The 17,423-nt window shown below is 36.5% G+C and overlaps 1 protein-coding gene across 17 annotated transcripts in view; it reads left to right on the top strand.

The window, feature by feature from the left end:
• Positions 1-17,423, top strand: part of TANC2 (tetratricopeptide repeat, ankyrin repeat and coiled-coil containing 2) — a gene marked incomplete at its 3' end in the record, with an annotated part of 357,840 nt that overhangs the window by 175,065 nt on the left and 165,352 nt on the right. For 12 of the 17 annotated variants that reach the window (XM_082373742.1, XM_082373755.1, XM_082373754.1 and 9 more), the window contains one exon: positions 287-397. The exons of the other annotated variants lie outside the window; for them this stretch is intronic. In XM_082373742.1, the coding sequence (XP_082229868.1) occupies positions 287-397 (111 nt within the window). The remainder of the gene's footprint in view (positions 1-286; positions 398-17,423) is intronic. 17 annotated transcript variants of the gene reach the window in all.

Genomic DNA, 17,423 nt, shown 5'->3' with positions numbered 1-17,423 from the left:
GTGACTTTTTAACAAGACCCATCTCCTCTATGAAGAATGCAGTTAATTTTTTTTCTGGCACAAAAAAATAGGGTAACCTGATCTGAGTCTGACAGAGTGTGTCGTTCATTTAAGTGCTTCCATCTGTTGCCTGCTGTTCCCCTTACTCATGACCCCTCTATGTTTCTCTTTCCTTTCTCTTTCCCTCTGTTTCTCTTTCCTTTTTCTTTCTTCCTTCCTTTCTATTTTCCTCTCTCTTTTTTTTTTTTTCTCTCCCTCTCTGTCTATCTCTCTTTTTTGTCCTTAGCCCCTCTGAGGAAGGCAAAGTTTGTTGAGAGCCCACGAATTCCAGAATCCGAGCTTGGCTCACCAACCCTCACTTCAGCTCAGAAACTGGACGTGGATGCATACTGCCCTGGTAAGCGTGCATGCAAAGTTTCTGCTTTGAAAGAGGGAGGTTTGGATCAGGCCCATCAAGCAGAGCAGTGTTTTGCATGTATATTATTCATAAAAACATAACCGTTACCTCTTTTGCAACTGTGGTCGCATATTTTCCTTACTAGAGCACTGTTTTTACTGAACATCCTTTTTGATTATTGATATAATTATGTAAGTATTGAAAACAGCTTCAAAGATAATTTTCAAAGGAAATTAAAATAATTCAGTAGATACGTTTTCAGGGTGATTTTTGTGATCTGAGATACTTGAAATTTTGCTTTGGCCATGTGCAATCAGGAACGTTCAAGTGTGAATAAAAATGTTCATTCAACACTAGCCCTTTGCATATGACCTTTTTTGCCTAATCCCTGTTGGTTTTCTGGACAGTTATAGAAAATTGTTGCGATGTTGGAAACATTATACTTGAATTAAAAAAGAAACATTATAGGTTCCTGATTTGGGCTCCTGGACACTCACTGTTAGAAATACCTCTTCTCATGAATGGCCTGTAAGCACATGTGGGAGTTCACTAAAACCCTTCTTGTGTGGGAGCAAACCTGAGACAGACTCATTATCAATGCTTAGATTCTTCCAAGCTTAGATGAGTTGCCTGGCAACATCCTTTACACTCACTCTACAGTGAGTCCATAGAGCTGTGTCAGAAATGTTCACAGCTCTAGCTGAGTATACAGGTCAGAGCTTCAGTAAAGAACTTTACGAGACTTGGTTTTAGGTCTTTTGTTTATCCCTGCTCATTAAAATTGCACAGTGGCTGCAACTACTACATATTTACAGCATTACAGATCAGCAGAGTAAGGTGATTTCTAGTTCTAAGGAAGTTATCAGTAGCTGTAATCTGAAATAGCAGGATACTATACCTCTGAAGCCAGATAAGACATGTTTTAAAAGAAGACAGTAGGCAAAAACTTGAGCCAAACCTAATCAGGGACATTTGATTCTGTGAATCAGTTTTGAATATCGAAAGACCTCGGGGGTTTCGCTTGCAGGTTGCAGAAACTTGGGCTTCATCCACTGTTGTAAATGACTATTCAATTTAAATCAATCACAGATATGTGTTAGGAATAGCTTTTCTATTTCTAAAAGGAACAAAATTTTTTCACGTTCTGAGGTACTGTCACATTTCTTGGGCAATGGAGTATTATGCTCTGCATTTCTTCATGCAAATTTTAGTGTAATAAAGTAAAATAAATAAATGCACTAATTCTCTATTCCTGCATTGAGTTTTGGAAGAGAAACCCTATCAGAGGCCTTTTCTTTTCCAGATTTGCAAATCAGAATGATTGTGGGGAGACTAACCTTTCACTTCCTGATTGCCCATCTGACATCCTTAATCTAATCTAGCTTTTGTTATTGTCAGTCAAGAAGCAAGGTAGCTGCTGTTGGTTAGAATGCCCGTGCTGAATCACTGTGAAAAATCTTGTCCGTGTTATTACTTACGTATATTTTCCACAAGCAGGAATCTTTGCTGAATTGGAATTGAACCAAACTAAACCTGTTAAGATTTTCAGAAAACCAGGAAGAAACTAAAACATGTTGCCAAAATGTTAATTGCCATACGCTTCAGTCTCTCCTTTTCTTATCTGAAATAGATTTAAGGTGCAGAAGCTTTTTAATGATTTGTTCTTTTATAGTAAAGTTATTAAACTCTGTGGAAATAGGTTTCTACTGAGATAAGATTAGTGACCTGAGGGTTGAAGCTATTATCTTCTACATAGTACCAAAAATTAACAATAAACAAATGAATTTGGTAGACTCATAAAGCAAACAAATAATCCATCCTTTTTGAATTTCTCTTACATAGGCTATATGAACCGAATAATGATCATATTTTATTGTATACTCATACATAATAGTGCAGTTAAAGCTAGTGATCTGATATCTTCCGGTCCACCTGCTTTATTCATTATCACATGCAAATTTAGGAAAATAGTATATCTGACAGAGGCAACAGTCCTAAGCTAAAGGTTAAACGAGCAATGGTTCTCAAATTTTAGCATGCTTCAAGAATTACCTGGAGGACTTGTTCAAATACAGATTGCAAGACCCACCCCCAGAATTTCTGATTCAGTAAGCCTGGGTGGGTTGAGAATTCACTTCTCTAACAAATTCTCAGTTAATGGTGAAGCTGCTGGTTGAGGTGCCACACTTGGGAGAACCAACTGGGTTACAGGGCTGCTGGAGGCTGCTTGCAAACCTGTAGGGTTCATTCTGCTGTTGACTTCTGAGGAGTAATTGGGGATGTTGTTTCCTTATTAGCTTAACTTAAACCTGTTGGTGCCTGTATTTTAGGTGGGAAGAATAAAGCTTTTGTGTCTGAGAAATTGACATATATTTTTCTTGATCTGTCCTTTTGTACATGGTATCTGTGTACCCATGACTAGTTTTCAGTGTTGTCCTACAAGAAAAAGGAAACTGTGGATCAAACCAGAGCAAGTTGTTGATATTTGGTCTGCAAAGCTTAGGGAAAGCTGCAGTGGGATAGAGCTGTTGATCCAGAATATTTGTCTAAAGAACTGAAGGATTCAGTTTACATAGCATTAGATTCTAGAATATTAATTTGTTTTACTCTTCCTCAAATCAGATTTGTTGTATGCAGAAAACCTGAGGAAAAGTTATAAGTTAACAGTATGTTTTGGTTCTGCAGCTTAACCATGGAGATGATTGATGATGTTACATAACTGAACTACCAGAGTAGGCGAGGTCAAGTGAATTGTGTTTGATAATCGTCTTACAGTGGGGAAATTAAGACCTAGAGAATTTAAGTGATTTGTGGAAGGTCACAAGCAGGATTTATTGTTGAACTCTTGAAGTGGACACAGTATAGTCCAGAAATACACTGTCCCTAATTCTATTACTGTGTAAATTCTATAAGCACCCCTTGACTGACCCTTAAATTAAAAAGTAGAAAATTCAGTTTTTACATATGAGACAGGGCCGTATTCTCTTTTTAGGGTAACCAGCTGATATCAGTGATTTCAATAAAACAATTCCCAAAATAAAAGAACATGTTCACCCTACACTCTGACTTTTCTACCTACAGCATTAGTTATTAGCTGTGTGATTTTAGGCAAGTCACTTAACCTGTCTAAGCCTCAGTTTCCTCAGTTGTAAAAATGGAAATGGTAATCTTAGATTAATAAATATAGAGCACTTAGCACAATGCTTGTTTTATAGTAGATGCTTATAAATGTTAGCTAATTTTGTTATTATTATAGTGATGATCCTGAGGTGTATAACACAAGATCTTAAAGTTTTTCTAAACAGTCAGGAAAAACAAGATGTAAAGGTTTAGGGTCATTTTTAGTTAAATGTGTCTTACTGTGTTTCAATTATGATTTTTCCCCTAACTAGTTTTGTGATCTTAATTAAGCATGTCATGTCATGTCTCTGTGCTTCAATTTCCTATCACAGCAACGTTACATGTAACATGATGTTACTTATATAATTTAACAAATTAAATATATATTTGTATAGATACATGAGTACACATTCAAAGGGGAAAATGTCCGGAAGAATACACCAAACTAACATTGGTTGCCTAAAGAGGGAGAGAATTGGGATTGTTTGGATGTCAGAGGAGAAAGTAGCATTGGTGAGATAATGATCATGTTAGCAGTGGTTATATCTGGCTGGTGGAATTACAGATGATTTTACTTTTCTTTATTGGGCAATATATGTTAGTGCATGAGAGCTCTGGTTCTGAAATTAGATCTGAGTTTAATTCCTGACTCTGTCACCTACTAGCTGTGTGAATACATGTAACATTCATAGTCTTAAATTCCTTGTCTATAAGATTGTGATAAAAATAGGTCTTTTTTTTTTTTTGCAATAAATCTATCTCATGGAGTTGTTAAGATTAAGTAAAATAATGTATATGACAAATGATTAGCTCAGGCAAAACAAACAAGAAGAGATATGTAGCACCCTTCCTGTTATTGTTCATCATCATCATCATACTTTTCTTCATTTTCTAAAATTTCTGCAATGAATTTGTATTGAAATTTTTCAGTAATCAGGTTCTGCTAAAGGATAGCAACATTCCTATGTCTTAGTTTTTTAAGTTTTTATTTTGCACGTTGTAACACATAGTTTCAAGTGTAGAAATGAGCCTTGATACAGATGGCAGGCCATGTTGACAGTTTTATAGGACTTTTGACTACATGTGCAAGGTTAAGGGCCAAAGTCCAGACCAGTGTTCTGAAAATAGACAGGCTTTTATCCACAGCAGATACTTTCAGAGGAATTTGAGATTAATCTTTTTATAATAGATTCTTTTAAATCTCTTTAAAAATGGCACTGTCCTTCAAAGGACAGTGTTATTTAAGGTGACAACAAAATTAGGATGTATTTGAAACTCAAGAATGGAAGAGAGTTTTATGATACTTATTTGAGAGTACATACTCTTTATATAGGTTTTGAATTTGTAAAGGATTTTTCATTTGGATTTCTTATCAGCATGGTACTCTATAGCACAAGTACAAACCACTGTTGATAGATGAAATATTTTACATAAAGTGAGTAGTTCCTTGAATCCTCTTTTTCCAACTCCTGTATAGTCATGGTCATTCCACTTAGAAGAAAAGGATGATTTGTTTTCTCATTTTCTTCCTTCCATGTTTTTCCTGAAAACATTATCAAATATTATCTTTATCCTAAATAGTTAGGCATGCTTCTTTTTTTTTTTTTTTGGCTATGAATTTTATACTTTAGACATAAAACCCTCTGATTTTTTATTGGTATATGGATACCAGAAGCCTTTTTCTTGTAATTCACGTCTTCTGTTATGTTGTATTTGTATTCCTTAAGTCTACTATGTTGTAAACACAATAAGTATACAGCAAGATTTTTAACCTGAATTAAGCAGGTGAGCTTTAGGGAGGCGGGTTCTAAACTCCTTAAAATTACATACAAACACTATTCTATATGCATATATGTACTTCTTTCTATAACTGGTTCTCAAAATGGTCTGTAACACATACTTCCCCCACCCCCAAGAAAAAGGAAAAAAGAAATGCTGTTATAAAGGTTGACATGAAATGAAGGTTGTTAATGGTACAACTGTTAGAACAACAACAACAAAAAGCACCTAAAGGTTGGATAGTGGACAGACTTGTAAATCAAATGAAGGGTATAATTGAACTTCAGTGCTGCCCTAATCGGGATATGAAAGTCAGTATAGCAACTAGAGATAGGAAGCAGAGAGATAAACAGGAATAATTTCAGTATATTTTAAGTATGAGAGATACTGCCTGAAAACTGATTATGAACATAAACACACCAAAGAGCTAGAATATGAAAATAAATAGCTTTTCATCTGCACACTCCCTTATCCAGTAGTAAGTTCTTAACATGTTAGAAAGTTCTTTCAGTGGACAGATGCTTTGTTGAATAGAACTTTTCACTTTGAACATTTTCAGTTGTTTTCTTGGTTCATATTTTATCATTATTTAAAAGGTTAACCATCTTTTAACTAACTTTCAGATTAACTTTTCTCAAGGTGTTTTGCATCACCAATTGTAAAGACTTGGGCTGTGAGTATGGTGCTTAGATCCGTAATTTAGTTAGATATCCAAATGGACAGTTTTTTCATTAACTCTGAAAACTAATTTTAACTTTTGGTTTTTTGAGGCAGTAAAGTGCACTGGTTTAGACAACAGACCCTGGAGCCAGACTGCCTGTGTTCAAATACTGACTCTACCACTTAGTGCTTGTGTGACCTTGGGCAAATTACTTAACCATAAGAATGATTAGTTTCCTTATCTGTAAAATGGGGATTATAATATTACCTGTATCGTAGGAATGCTATGAAGATGTAATAAAATATGTAAAATAATAAGGACAATTATGTGGTCCATAGTTAGTGCTAGATAACTCTTAGCTACAATTTTTAAAGTGTTTCAGAGCCTTTACTACCCTTTATCTAAGAATGTTATGGGTAAGGTTATATCCTTTTTATGAGCGCTTTGCAAAGAGGATAAAATTACGCCTATAACCTGTTGTCACTGGCCTGTTTTCATAAGCAGTCCATGTATAGATACTAAGTTTTGTGGGTTTTGGTTGTTTTTTTAGTGGAGGCAGCTTTTCGTAATGGTAAATAGCCCTGGGATCAGATGAGTTTGATTAAGTTCTAATTATGCCACTTACTAGCTGTATAACTTTTATTACTTAATCTTTCTAATTTTCTGGTTCCTCATCTGTAAAATAACCCTACTCCATAAGGTGTGATGATTAAATAAGATAATACACATAATGTGCTTAGCACAATGTCTGGAACATCAGTTATTATGACTAACAACATCTCTCACATTTATATATTATTATACATTTATTTCTGAAAAAAAATGTTTTGTGTTTTTCTTTCCCTAAACAGTATATACATTCCTGCAGCCCAATGTTCATGAAAAATTCAGTGGGAACAAGGAAGAGACAGAAAGCTATTCTTGACTTGTGTTTTGATACCTAAGAAACTAGAGATTTATGAATTCTGCATCTGATATCACCACTGCCATCCTTCATCTCTAAGTCACTTAAAATCCTCTTTGTCACTTTGTTTTTCCTTATCTGGAAGTTATTCATTATAACATTTAAAGTTAGGGAATTCTCTGGCAGTGCGGTGGTTAGAACTCTGCGCTTTCACTGCCAAGGGCCTGGGTTCGATCCCTGGTTGGGGAACTAAGATCCCACAAGCCTCATGGCCACCAAAAAAAAAAATATAAGACATGGGGAATGTTGGTTATATTCTGTTTATCATTATTGAGTACCCTTGTGAATAGGTCCTTGTATTGGTTATCTATTGCTATATAACCAATTACCATAAAACTTAGTAGCTTAAAACAGCAACATTTACTATCTCACAGTTTCTGTGGGTCAGGAATCTAGATGCTACTTAGCTCATTCTGTGGGTCAGGGTCTCTCACAGGCTGCAATCAAGATGCAGCCTGGGGAGTCCCCTGGCGGTCCAGTGGTTAGGACTCTGCACTTTCACTGCCAAGGGCCCAGGTTCAATCCCTGGTCAGGGAACTAAGATCCTGCAAGCTGCGAGGAGCAGCAAAAAAAAAAAAAAAATGACAGCCTGGGCTGTAGTCATCTCAGGGCTCAACTGGAAAAGGCTCCCCTTTCAGGTTTATGCACATAGTTGTTGGAAGGATTCAGTTCCTATGGACTGTTGAACTGAGGGCCTCAGTTCCTTGCTGGCCTTTACCAGAGGCCAGCCTCAGTTCCTCATCTTGTGGGCTTCTCCACAGGGCACCTCACGCATGGCAACTTGCTTCATGAGAGCAAGCAAGCAAGAGGCAGAGAGAGTGCGAGCTATATGAGAGTGACAGTTTTTTATAACTTAGTCTCAAAAGTGACATCCTGTCACTTTTTGTTGTATTCTTTTCATGAGAAGCAAGTCACCAGGTCCAACCCACACTCAAAGGAGTAAATTGAAATTTTAAAGAAAGTTGTTTAAATGAAGCAACGAATTTTCCTTGCTTTTTCTACATATTTGATATTACCTTTCTGTGTTCTGGAAGCATGACTCCTTCTCATCCTTGCCTTCCAATAGAAGAGTTCCATAGTATTCGTGGTACCCTACCCTTTTATATTCAGAATTCCCCTGCTGCCCTTCTAATAACTGTCTGTGGTTCTTTCTTCTTGCCTAACCTATACTATTATGGTCCAGTGAAATACTTGTTCCTAGAATGGTGTTTTTCTCTTTAAGTCTGGGTAACTACATCATGTTATTTTAACATGCAGGTTCTAGAATAAATTCCAGATTTGGAAGCTAACAGAGAATACATTTGCCATTTAGACAAAGGTGACTTTTGAGGATAATACTTTTCTTACTGTGAGCAATCTATAAATGCCTTGCTTTCCACATTAGAATACATTGTACGATGGGTAAGGAAATCCAGGTCAGTAGGGGAATAATATGGAAATACTGTATTACACAAGTAACACATTTTTACCATATTTTGTATCTCAAACATATGTCTGTTCAAAGCAGTTGTTAGAAACCTCAGTTTAAAATCCAAAGGAACATTCAGTGATAAACGTCAGTCTTACAGATTTCAGTGAAGCATTTAAGGTTCTTGAGCTTGTCAAATATTGCTTTTCATTTCAGCCAAATAGTCCTCATCATACATTGATGTGCACATAGTACTTCTTGTACATTGGGGGAATTATGTAGGCAAGGAAACTAGTGTAAGTTTTGCCAAACAATGAGTACTTTCTATCTCTAGGTGTCCTGCCTCTATAGTGATTCCCACTTCCAGTGGGAGAGAATCAGAATAGTGGGATGTTGTAATGGAAGATTATAAGCATTTAAAAGCCTGTTCTCTTAGCTAAGTGCTAAACTAATGAATTTTTTAAAATGCAAAGAGTCCCTAATCTTATAAAAATTGTATTCCTAAATAGCACAAGGGAGAACCACCGTGTGTGTGTGTGTGTGTGTGTGTGTGTAGGACTTTTCCCCCCCATTTATTTGTGTATGTCTAAGTTATTAATAAAAAGAGTATAGGGGATTCCCTGGAGGCGCAGTGGTTAAGAATCTGCCTGCCAATGCAGGGGACACAGGTTCGAGCCCTGGTCCGGGAAGATCCCACATGCCGCGGAGCAACTAAGCCTGTGCGCCACAACTACTGAGCCTGCACTCTAGAGCCCACGAGCCACAACTGCTGAGCCCACATGCCAAACTACTGAAGCCCACGCACCTAGAGCCCGTGCTCTGCAACAAAGAGAAGCCACCGCAATGAGAAGCCCGCGCACCGCAACGAAGTGTAGCACCTGCTTACTGCAACTAGAGAAAGCCCGCGCACAACAGTGAAGACCCAACACAGCCATAAATAAATTAATTAATTAAAAATAAAAAAGAGTATAGGATTATTAGGAGATAAATTTACTTTTTAGGGAGCATCTTTTTCCTTTTTCAGCTTTATTGAGATATAACTGACATATAACATTGGGTAAGTTCATTGTGTACAACACTATCATTTTATATATATGGATTACTGATGAAATTTATGGACAGCCTCTGCAGAAAATTGCACCCACGTGCAAAATTTTGCATATTGTCTGAGTTTTGAAGAAATTAATAAAACATTTAGGTTTGTTTGCCCTGTGTAATAGTTTTATCTGAAAACTAGTCTAAGCAAACAAAAATTAATAAGAATCAAAGACTAGAGTCTTCTAAGGAAGTTACATTATTGCTAACTTCCATTCCATACCCTAAAGCTAGGTATCTAAATAATGCAACTGTAGAGATTCCCTAAAAGTTGGTTCTTTAACTTAGGCTCTAGGTGAGTTAATTTAAAGAAGGCAGTTATTTAGGAAGGAAGTAGGGGAAAGGAAGGGTAAGTAGGAGAAATTCAAACACTTCTGTTTTAAAGAGATGGGGTCCTGTGATTAAAGGTTCCTTAGATTTCTCTGCACCTGCCCCAACTAAGGCACTTTTTTCCCCTCAGTTGAGGATTGACAGTGTGACCTGTGTCACTGGTACCCTGACATGGATCTAGTTTTCCCATCTACATCCAGGGACCATTCTTCCCTATTTTCTGCCCTCTGGATCCTCCATATTGAGAGGTGGCTCTCACTTAGAACTATGGAAGACATCTCAGACCAAGACCACCATCTTAACCTCCAACTTATATTTAATTTTAAAACAGTAGACACATTTTTCGAGATAAGGTATTCAAAAACTGTTTAGCAAGCACATTGAAAAGAAATAGAGTGCCTTCAGCCTGGCTGTATATTCTGCAGCTCAACATACACTTTATCATTTCCTACTACCATCACCCCTAGCCATGCCAGATACATTAAAATTTCCCATATCCTGAAGGTATTTGAGTTTGCAACCTCTGCTGTGGGTTACAGGAAGTCGTTACTTTTTTTAGGAGGTGGCAAAGAAGAACTGGAAGATGAAAGAATGAAAATTTCCCTTACTCTCTCCCTGTTAAAACATGCAATTTCAGGAGATTCATAGACTTCCAAAAGTGTATCAGAGGATCTCATATCAAGAGTTCTTGATTTAGATCATTCATTACCTGACATAAGCTACTATTTAGAGTATCATTTGTTATTAGCTACTATGGTTTAGCTCTGCTAGGAGGAAGCATTATGCATGATTGAACAATTGCAATGTAATGTTACTTTAAAAAGAGAAGAACTAAAGGAGAATTTCCTCAACCAATAACCTCTAGTGGTATTAGGGAAATATTCACCTTCTCCAACACGGTGTTCATCAAATGACTCTTATTCTTGTAACTCTTCCACTGCTCTCTCCTTCCTCCATCTCCACCACTCATCTTCCCACAGACTCTAGCTCTTTTCTACCACATTTTTACAATATTATATTAAGAATAATCTTAAAAGATTGACTGTACTACTCTAACCCTATGACCTTTACCATTATTTCTTTTGCCTATTATTCTGCTAATTCTCTTGCCTTTTCATACCCCTAATTATTTTTGTGTGCTGGATTTAATATTTGACAATATGTGTAGAAATAATCTGAAAGTAGGATGATTTTTTTTTTTTTCCAGAGAGGGTTTTCATTTGCTTCTGCCACCTGTGACCAGTTCAATCCAAGTTCAGGGTGTGAAGTTTTCCAAGCCAATGAAATGACACAAATCAGGACTGCAGGACCTAGTTTACTTCTGGTTCATCTTTATCCTTAGGGTGTAGCTCTTAAGGGTCTCAGCCTAAAGTATGGGGTGTTTTACTAGATTTCCCACTCCTGGCAGATCCTAGACTCCATTTTTGTTCCCCTGACCTTGTGAGACAGCTAAACACACAGCTCAGCTGCTCAGTCATTTCTTCCCTGTTAAGAAATGCCCCCAGTGCTAAAGTGGCCCTCCGTGCTGGGCAAGATCTCCATTTCTGATTTCCATCTTCTCCCTGTTCTTATAATGATGACTTACCACCATCTTGTTGGATCTTTAATGCTTTCCAAAAGATTTTTTAAATATATTTTGTCCAGCTTTTAATGATTGTCATCAGCTGGAAGGTTTCCAATTACTAAAAGGTCCCTACCATCATTATTTCCTTTGGGGAAAAAAAATTCTAGCATTTGTATTTGTAGATCGTGTATACATCTGAAGGTATGTATACATTTTTATTTTTCTGTTCTGTGTTCCTCATGAAGCTACATGGGAACAGACTGTATGCTAAAACAGTCTTAGAACACTACCTCTTTGGACAAACCAGTCCCCATAAATTCTGGGAGCTATCTACTAAGAAATTGAACTGATAGTATTAGCCAGTTAATTTAATATCAATATAAAGAACTTCTCTTTTCAAACAGGCCTTTTAAAAATTATTTATTTATTTATTTATTTTAATTAATTTATTTATTTTTGGCTGCGTTGGATCTTCGTTGCTGCACATGGGCTTTCTCTAGTTACTGCGAGCAGGGGCTACTCTTTGTTGAAATGCGCGGGCTTCTCATTGCAGTGGCTTCTCTTGTTGCGGAGCACGGGCTCTAGGCACATGGGCTTCAGCAGTTGTGGCACGTGGGCTCAGTAGTTGTGGCTCACAGGCTCTAGAGCTCAGGCTCAGTAGTTGTGGCGCACGGGCTTAGTTGCTCCGCAGCATGCGGTATCTTCCCAGACCAGGGCTCAAATCCGTGTCCCCTGCATTGGCAGGCGGATTCTTAACCACTGTGCCACCAGGGAAGCCCTGAAACAGGCTCTTAGAGTTGGTTCATGGTCCATCTCTTTGAGCAAGTTGTCTCCTGTTTGGACTTGGAACTTAATCTCAAAGAAATTAGTATTTTGCATCAAAATTTTGGGAAGTTTTGCCAAGTGTGATTATGATATTACCCATGATACTGAATTGTTGAAAAACTTGCCTTTCTGTGCCTGATGTCTTTCTGGTGTTATTTGACCTATTACTAGTAGATTGGGGAGGAAAATGTCTGTTTCATCCAGTCACAAATCCCAAATGTATTTCATAGATTACTGAGGTAAGTTAAACATTATTATGTTTTCAGCTTTCATCTTACCTTCTACAATAGCCATAATAGTTAAATTATAATTGTGAGTGGTTGAAGCTGATGTTTATATTGCTGCCAGAAAAAAAATTTTAAATAGGGAATGGGAGTCATCATGCAAAATGATTGGAGAGTTTCTTTAGTGTTTGAAGAGGATCATGAGACACAAGCTTACTACAGTCTGGCTTTCTATTGCTCGGCTCTGTTGCAAACCAGTTTTAAAAGGAATGTTCTTATCTGCTGGTTATTAATGTTTCATTAAAACATTGAATATCAAAAGCCATGTAATATATTTTTTGTATTTACCACAAAATTCCTAGTGCATATATTAAAGACTCAATTTTCTATTAATCCATGTAAATCATCTTTGATACTGTAGAACAGAAGGCTACCCTTAAAATGTAAAGGTATTATTTGTTTCATATAAATAATTTTTCTGTTTATAAGTCTTAAAGTGAAAGAACTCTGGTTAGAATTCATTTGTATACAAGTAAAACTTCCATTACAGTCAAGGGCATAAAATATGGATGCTATTTTCTGGTACCTTACCAGAGCAATGATGCTTATTTTCTTAGTTAAAATTTATTCTATACAATGAATTCTCTAGTACAACAAATGCTTTATCTGGTCCCTAATCAAGTAACATTTTTTATAATGACCCAGATTATATGCTCTCTGCCTTAGAGAGAAGAAAGAATTAAACTATAAGTGAATCGTCACAGCATTTCTCTAATGAAAGCTTCTGAATAACAGTTATCCCTAAATCATTTCTTCTTAACTATCCAAACAAGAAAAAAAAAAACACTAAAATGACCAAAAACACTCATCTGGACAATTTGCACATTTTCTCCTTTATGCTTTACCACTGTATCCACAGTGCCTAGTGCAGTGACTGACTAATACATAGTAGGTGTTCATTCAGTGTGTGTTGAATGAATGAAATGAACCTAAAAAGTCAGAGGAAGGCAAAATGAAAAAAATTTAGTATGTTACAAATATGTGCAAATTACATGGTTTTCTCTCTACTTAAGAATATGTCTTTTTCTAATTTACTACAGAGGGGCTTGTAAGCATGAACAACTGGAACCCTGATTTCTTAATCTGTGCTTATAATGTAATTTCACTATGGTGTTGAGAAAGGGGAAGTAGTATTTCTTTCAGTGGTTTTTTTATTTGTGGTATCTCATTTGCTTTAAATTCCTAAACTTTCTCCTTCCATTGATAGACGTCTACTTACAAGGCCAATGTGACTAGCATATGGGAAGGGGCATAAAGCTTCACTGGATAAGAATTCGGCCATGGCAGCCAACTGAGATTAATCAGCTACGAGTGAATTGTAATAAATGTAATTATAGAACATAATCAATTAGTATAAAGCAAAGAATGAGGATTTCAGGAAAATATCTGCCAGCCAGATGTGACACATTTATCCTCAAAGGTCAGGAAAAAGAAAATAAATACATGAATAAACTTAACACTATCCTTTGAGAAACTGAATATATATACAATGACCAGACCATGTATAAAAATAGAGTTCTGACACCCAATTTGCAGCAGATAGCCTAGGAACCCAACTTACTATCTACAAGTCAGACTTGTAGGAAGTAAGGCTACTATCTCTAATAACCAGTCCAGGAAGCCAACAATAACCCCTGTAACTATTGGAACTAAATGACCAGGGCTTGATTTTTAACTGACAGCTTCCCTAGTATTTGCCCTCACTTCCAACTTAGGAGTAACCAGAGAAGGCTAAATACGCACACGTAACCAGTCATGTAGGGTGCTTCTAGTTAGCCCACCTTCAGCTCTTCTGTGCCAGGTGCCTCCGATCAGGGCATACCTGAAGCCTCTCCTTTTTTTCCCCACTATAAAGCTTTTCAACTCCTCTGCCTGCCTTTAAGTCTCCTCCAGGTGCAAGTGATAGTAGCTGATTCCCTTGCTATAGCAAGCTCTGAATAAATAGCCTTTACTTGTTCTTATTTGGGTGGTCTTCGTTTATTTCCATACCTTTTTTTCACATAACATCATTCCCAGTGACAGAGGCAGATCTTGACATGACTTTGGAATCTGTTAATGCCTTGGTGGTATATCACTTTCCACATTAACTGATTTGGATTTAGTCATCTCATGGCACTGAAGCTATGCTGTGTGAGGTAAGCACTTTTTTAGTATACCAGTATTACAGCTCTTGTCAGACTTCTAAATTAGAATTAACTTACTCTTTCGGTTCTGTACAGTACCCCTAGTTTTACAGCTCTTTTATTAGCCTCTTTTTCTTACAACCTTACACCACCTCCATTCCCCTTATTACCTTTATCCCCAGCTGGAAGAACTCAGAACCAGGTTCCTGCAGTTAAGTTAGAAAGTATTGTAAGTGGCATCTCATCTTCCACCCCAAATTGTTTCACCTAGGAACACTAAAAAAAAGTTTCCATATATGTCAGTATTTATGGACATGCCTGAGGAATTTAGAAGATAGTCTATGACTATCTTCCTTTCCTGTTTAAGAATCCTAATGCCAGAACTAGTTAATACCTGAGTGCCTCATCATTGTTTCTCCCAAATTTGGTGTAAAGCAAGCCTCTGATAAGCTGCCTCGATATGTCAGTGTTCTATGTGGACATGGAGATTCCCACCCCAAGTCTAACTACCTTTATATTATATAAATATGTTTATATACTAGCAGAGCAATACACAAACACAGACTAATACTTGCAAGATATGTTTCCAATAACATTTATATAAATGCATTTATGTAAGTATAAAAGAAGGACAGTGAGGTCAGTATATAAAAATCAGGAGTATTTCTATATTCTAGCAAAGAACAATTGGAAAATTAAATCTAAAAACAATTTCATTTACAATAACATCCAAAATCATGAAATATTTAGGGATAAATTTAACAAAACATGTACACTAAAAATTATAAATAAAACAATGCTGAGATAAAGATGCAAATAAATGAAGATATCATTTATGGATTAGAAGATTCAGTATTGCTAAAGTAGCAATTTTGATTTACTACAATCCCAAGAAAAAAATGTTTGTAGAAATTTATAAGATTTACATGGTTATAAATTTAGAAATTTACATGATTTTAAAATTTTTATAGGAATGCAGGTGACCTAGAGTGGCCCCAGTGCTTTTTCAAAAGAACAGTGAAGTTAAAGGACTTCCATTATTCTTCAATAAAGGTGTCAGGGGAATTCAGTGGGGAAGTGAACATCAATCCTTACATCATACCATGCACAAAAGTTAACTTAAAGTACCATAGACCTAAATGTAAGAGCTAGGAGCAAATCTTTTCAATCTTAAGGTAGGCAAAGTTTTCTTGGATAGGGCAAAAGAAGTGTGAGCTATAAAAAAAAAAAACTTAAAAGTTGGGCTTTATCTAAATTTAAAACTTTTGTTCTTCAAAAGAGACTTTTGAGAAAAGGAAAAGGCAAGCCATAGAACAGGAAAAATATTAGCATACATATGTCTGACAGATTTGTATCCAATATAAAGAACTCCTACAAATAATTAATAAGAAGAGAACCTAATTTTTTAAAGTACAGAAGATTTGAAGAAACATTCACAAAAGAAGATATAAGAATGGCCAGTAAATACATGAAAAGGTGTTCAATATCTTTAGTCATCAGAGAAATGCAAAGTGAAACCATGAGATACCTCTGTGCACCCATTGGTATGGCTAAAATCAAAATGGCTCACAATACCAAGCGTTGGCGAGGATATGGAGCAACTAGAACTCTTACACACTACTTGAGAGTGTAAACTGAACAATCTCTTTGGAAACCGGCAATGTCTTACAAAGTTAAATGTTCAAACTTTATAACCCAGCCATTACACAACTTTGTATTTGTCCAAGAGAAGTTAAAATATATATCCACACAAAGACTTTTATAAGAATGTTCGTAGTTTCTTCATATATAAAAGCCAAAAAACTATTGTATATGAAACAACCCAGTGTTCATCAGCAGGAAGAAAAAAAAGGTGATATAGCCATACGAAGGAATACTACTCAGCTATAAAAAGAAACAAACTGTTGAAACATGGATAGATTTCAAAAACCGAACGAAAGAAGCCAGACAAAAGAGAAAATATACTGTTTAATTCCAGTTATATAAAATTATAGAAGATATACACTAAGGTAACAGAAAGCAGTGGTTTCTGTTTCTGATAACAGAAAAAGTGGTTGCCTGTGGCTAGGGTTTGAGAGAGGGTTTGACTTCAAAGGGACCTAGGGAAACTTCTGGGGATGATAGAAATGTTCTATATCTCGATTTTGGTGGTAGTTTCACAGATGTATATATCTGTCAAAATTCATTGAATTGCATACTTTATTGGAATATAATTTATTGTATGTAAATTACATCTTTAAAAAGACAAGATCAATAGGTGAGTAGGAAACAGAATAGAATCCTGGAATAAGATGACAGCTAGAAGTGAGTGGGTATGAAGGTGAGTAAGAGAATGGTTATATTGAACAGAAAATACATGGCAAGAGAAATCACCAGGGCTTCATTTTGGTCTACTAATAAGTTATGGTTGCATTTGAATCAAATTAAGTACCTAAAAATTAAATGCTCATAATAATGCTGTGTAACAAACCACCCTAAAATTTAGAGCAACCAAAAAATAAGCAATTTTTTTTAGTCATGGATTTGCAAGTGTGGGTTGGGATGGCTCTGTCTCAGGCTGCAGGTTGGCTGAGCAGCTCTGAGGTTCAAGTTGGGCTCAGGCCTGTGGGTGTTCATTCTGGGGCCCAGGATGAAGGGGCATCCGCTGGAGAGAAGCTCTTTCTCCTGGTGGATCACCAGAGCACAAGAACACAAGCCCAACTGCTCAGGCACATTTCACGCCTCTGCTCATAACATTCCAAGGTCCAAATAAAGTCACATGGCCAAGCCAAAAACATCTTTTATTGTGTAAACTTTTAAACCTACCCAAAGAACCTCCCATATACCCACCCCACAGTATCAACAATCAGTTCATGTATTTTCTCCCCCTCTTC

The sequence above is a fragment of the Balaenoptera borealis genome (assembly GCF_965194805.1).
Source record: "Balaenoptera borealis genome assembly, chromosome: 20".
NCBI lineage: Eukaryota > Metazoa > Chordata > Mammalia > Artiodactyla > Balaenopteridae > Balaenoptera > Balaenoptera borealis.
Note: the sequence above shows the minus strand (reverse complement) of the source record. Positions and strands in the feature narration are given on the sequence as shown.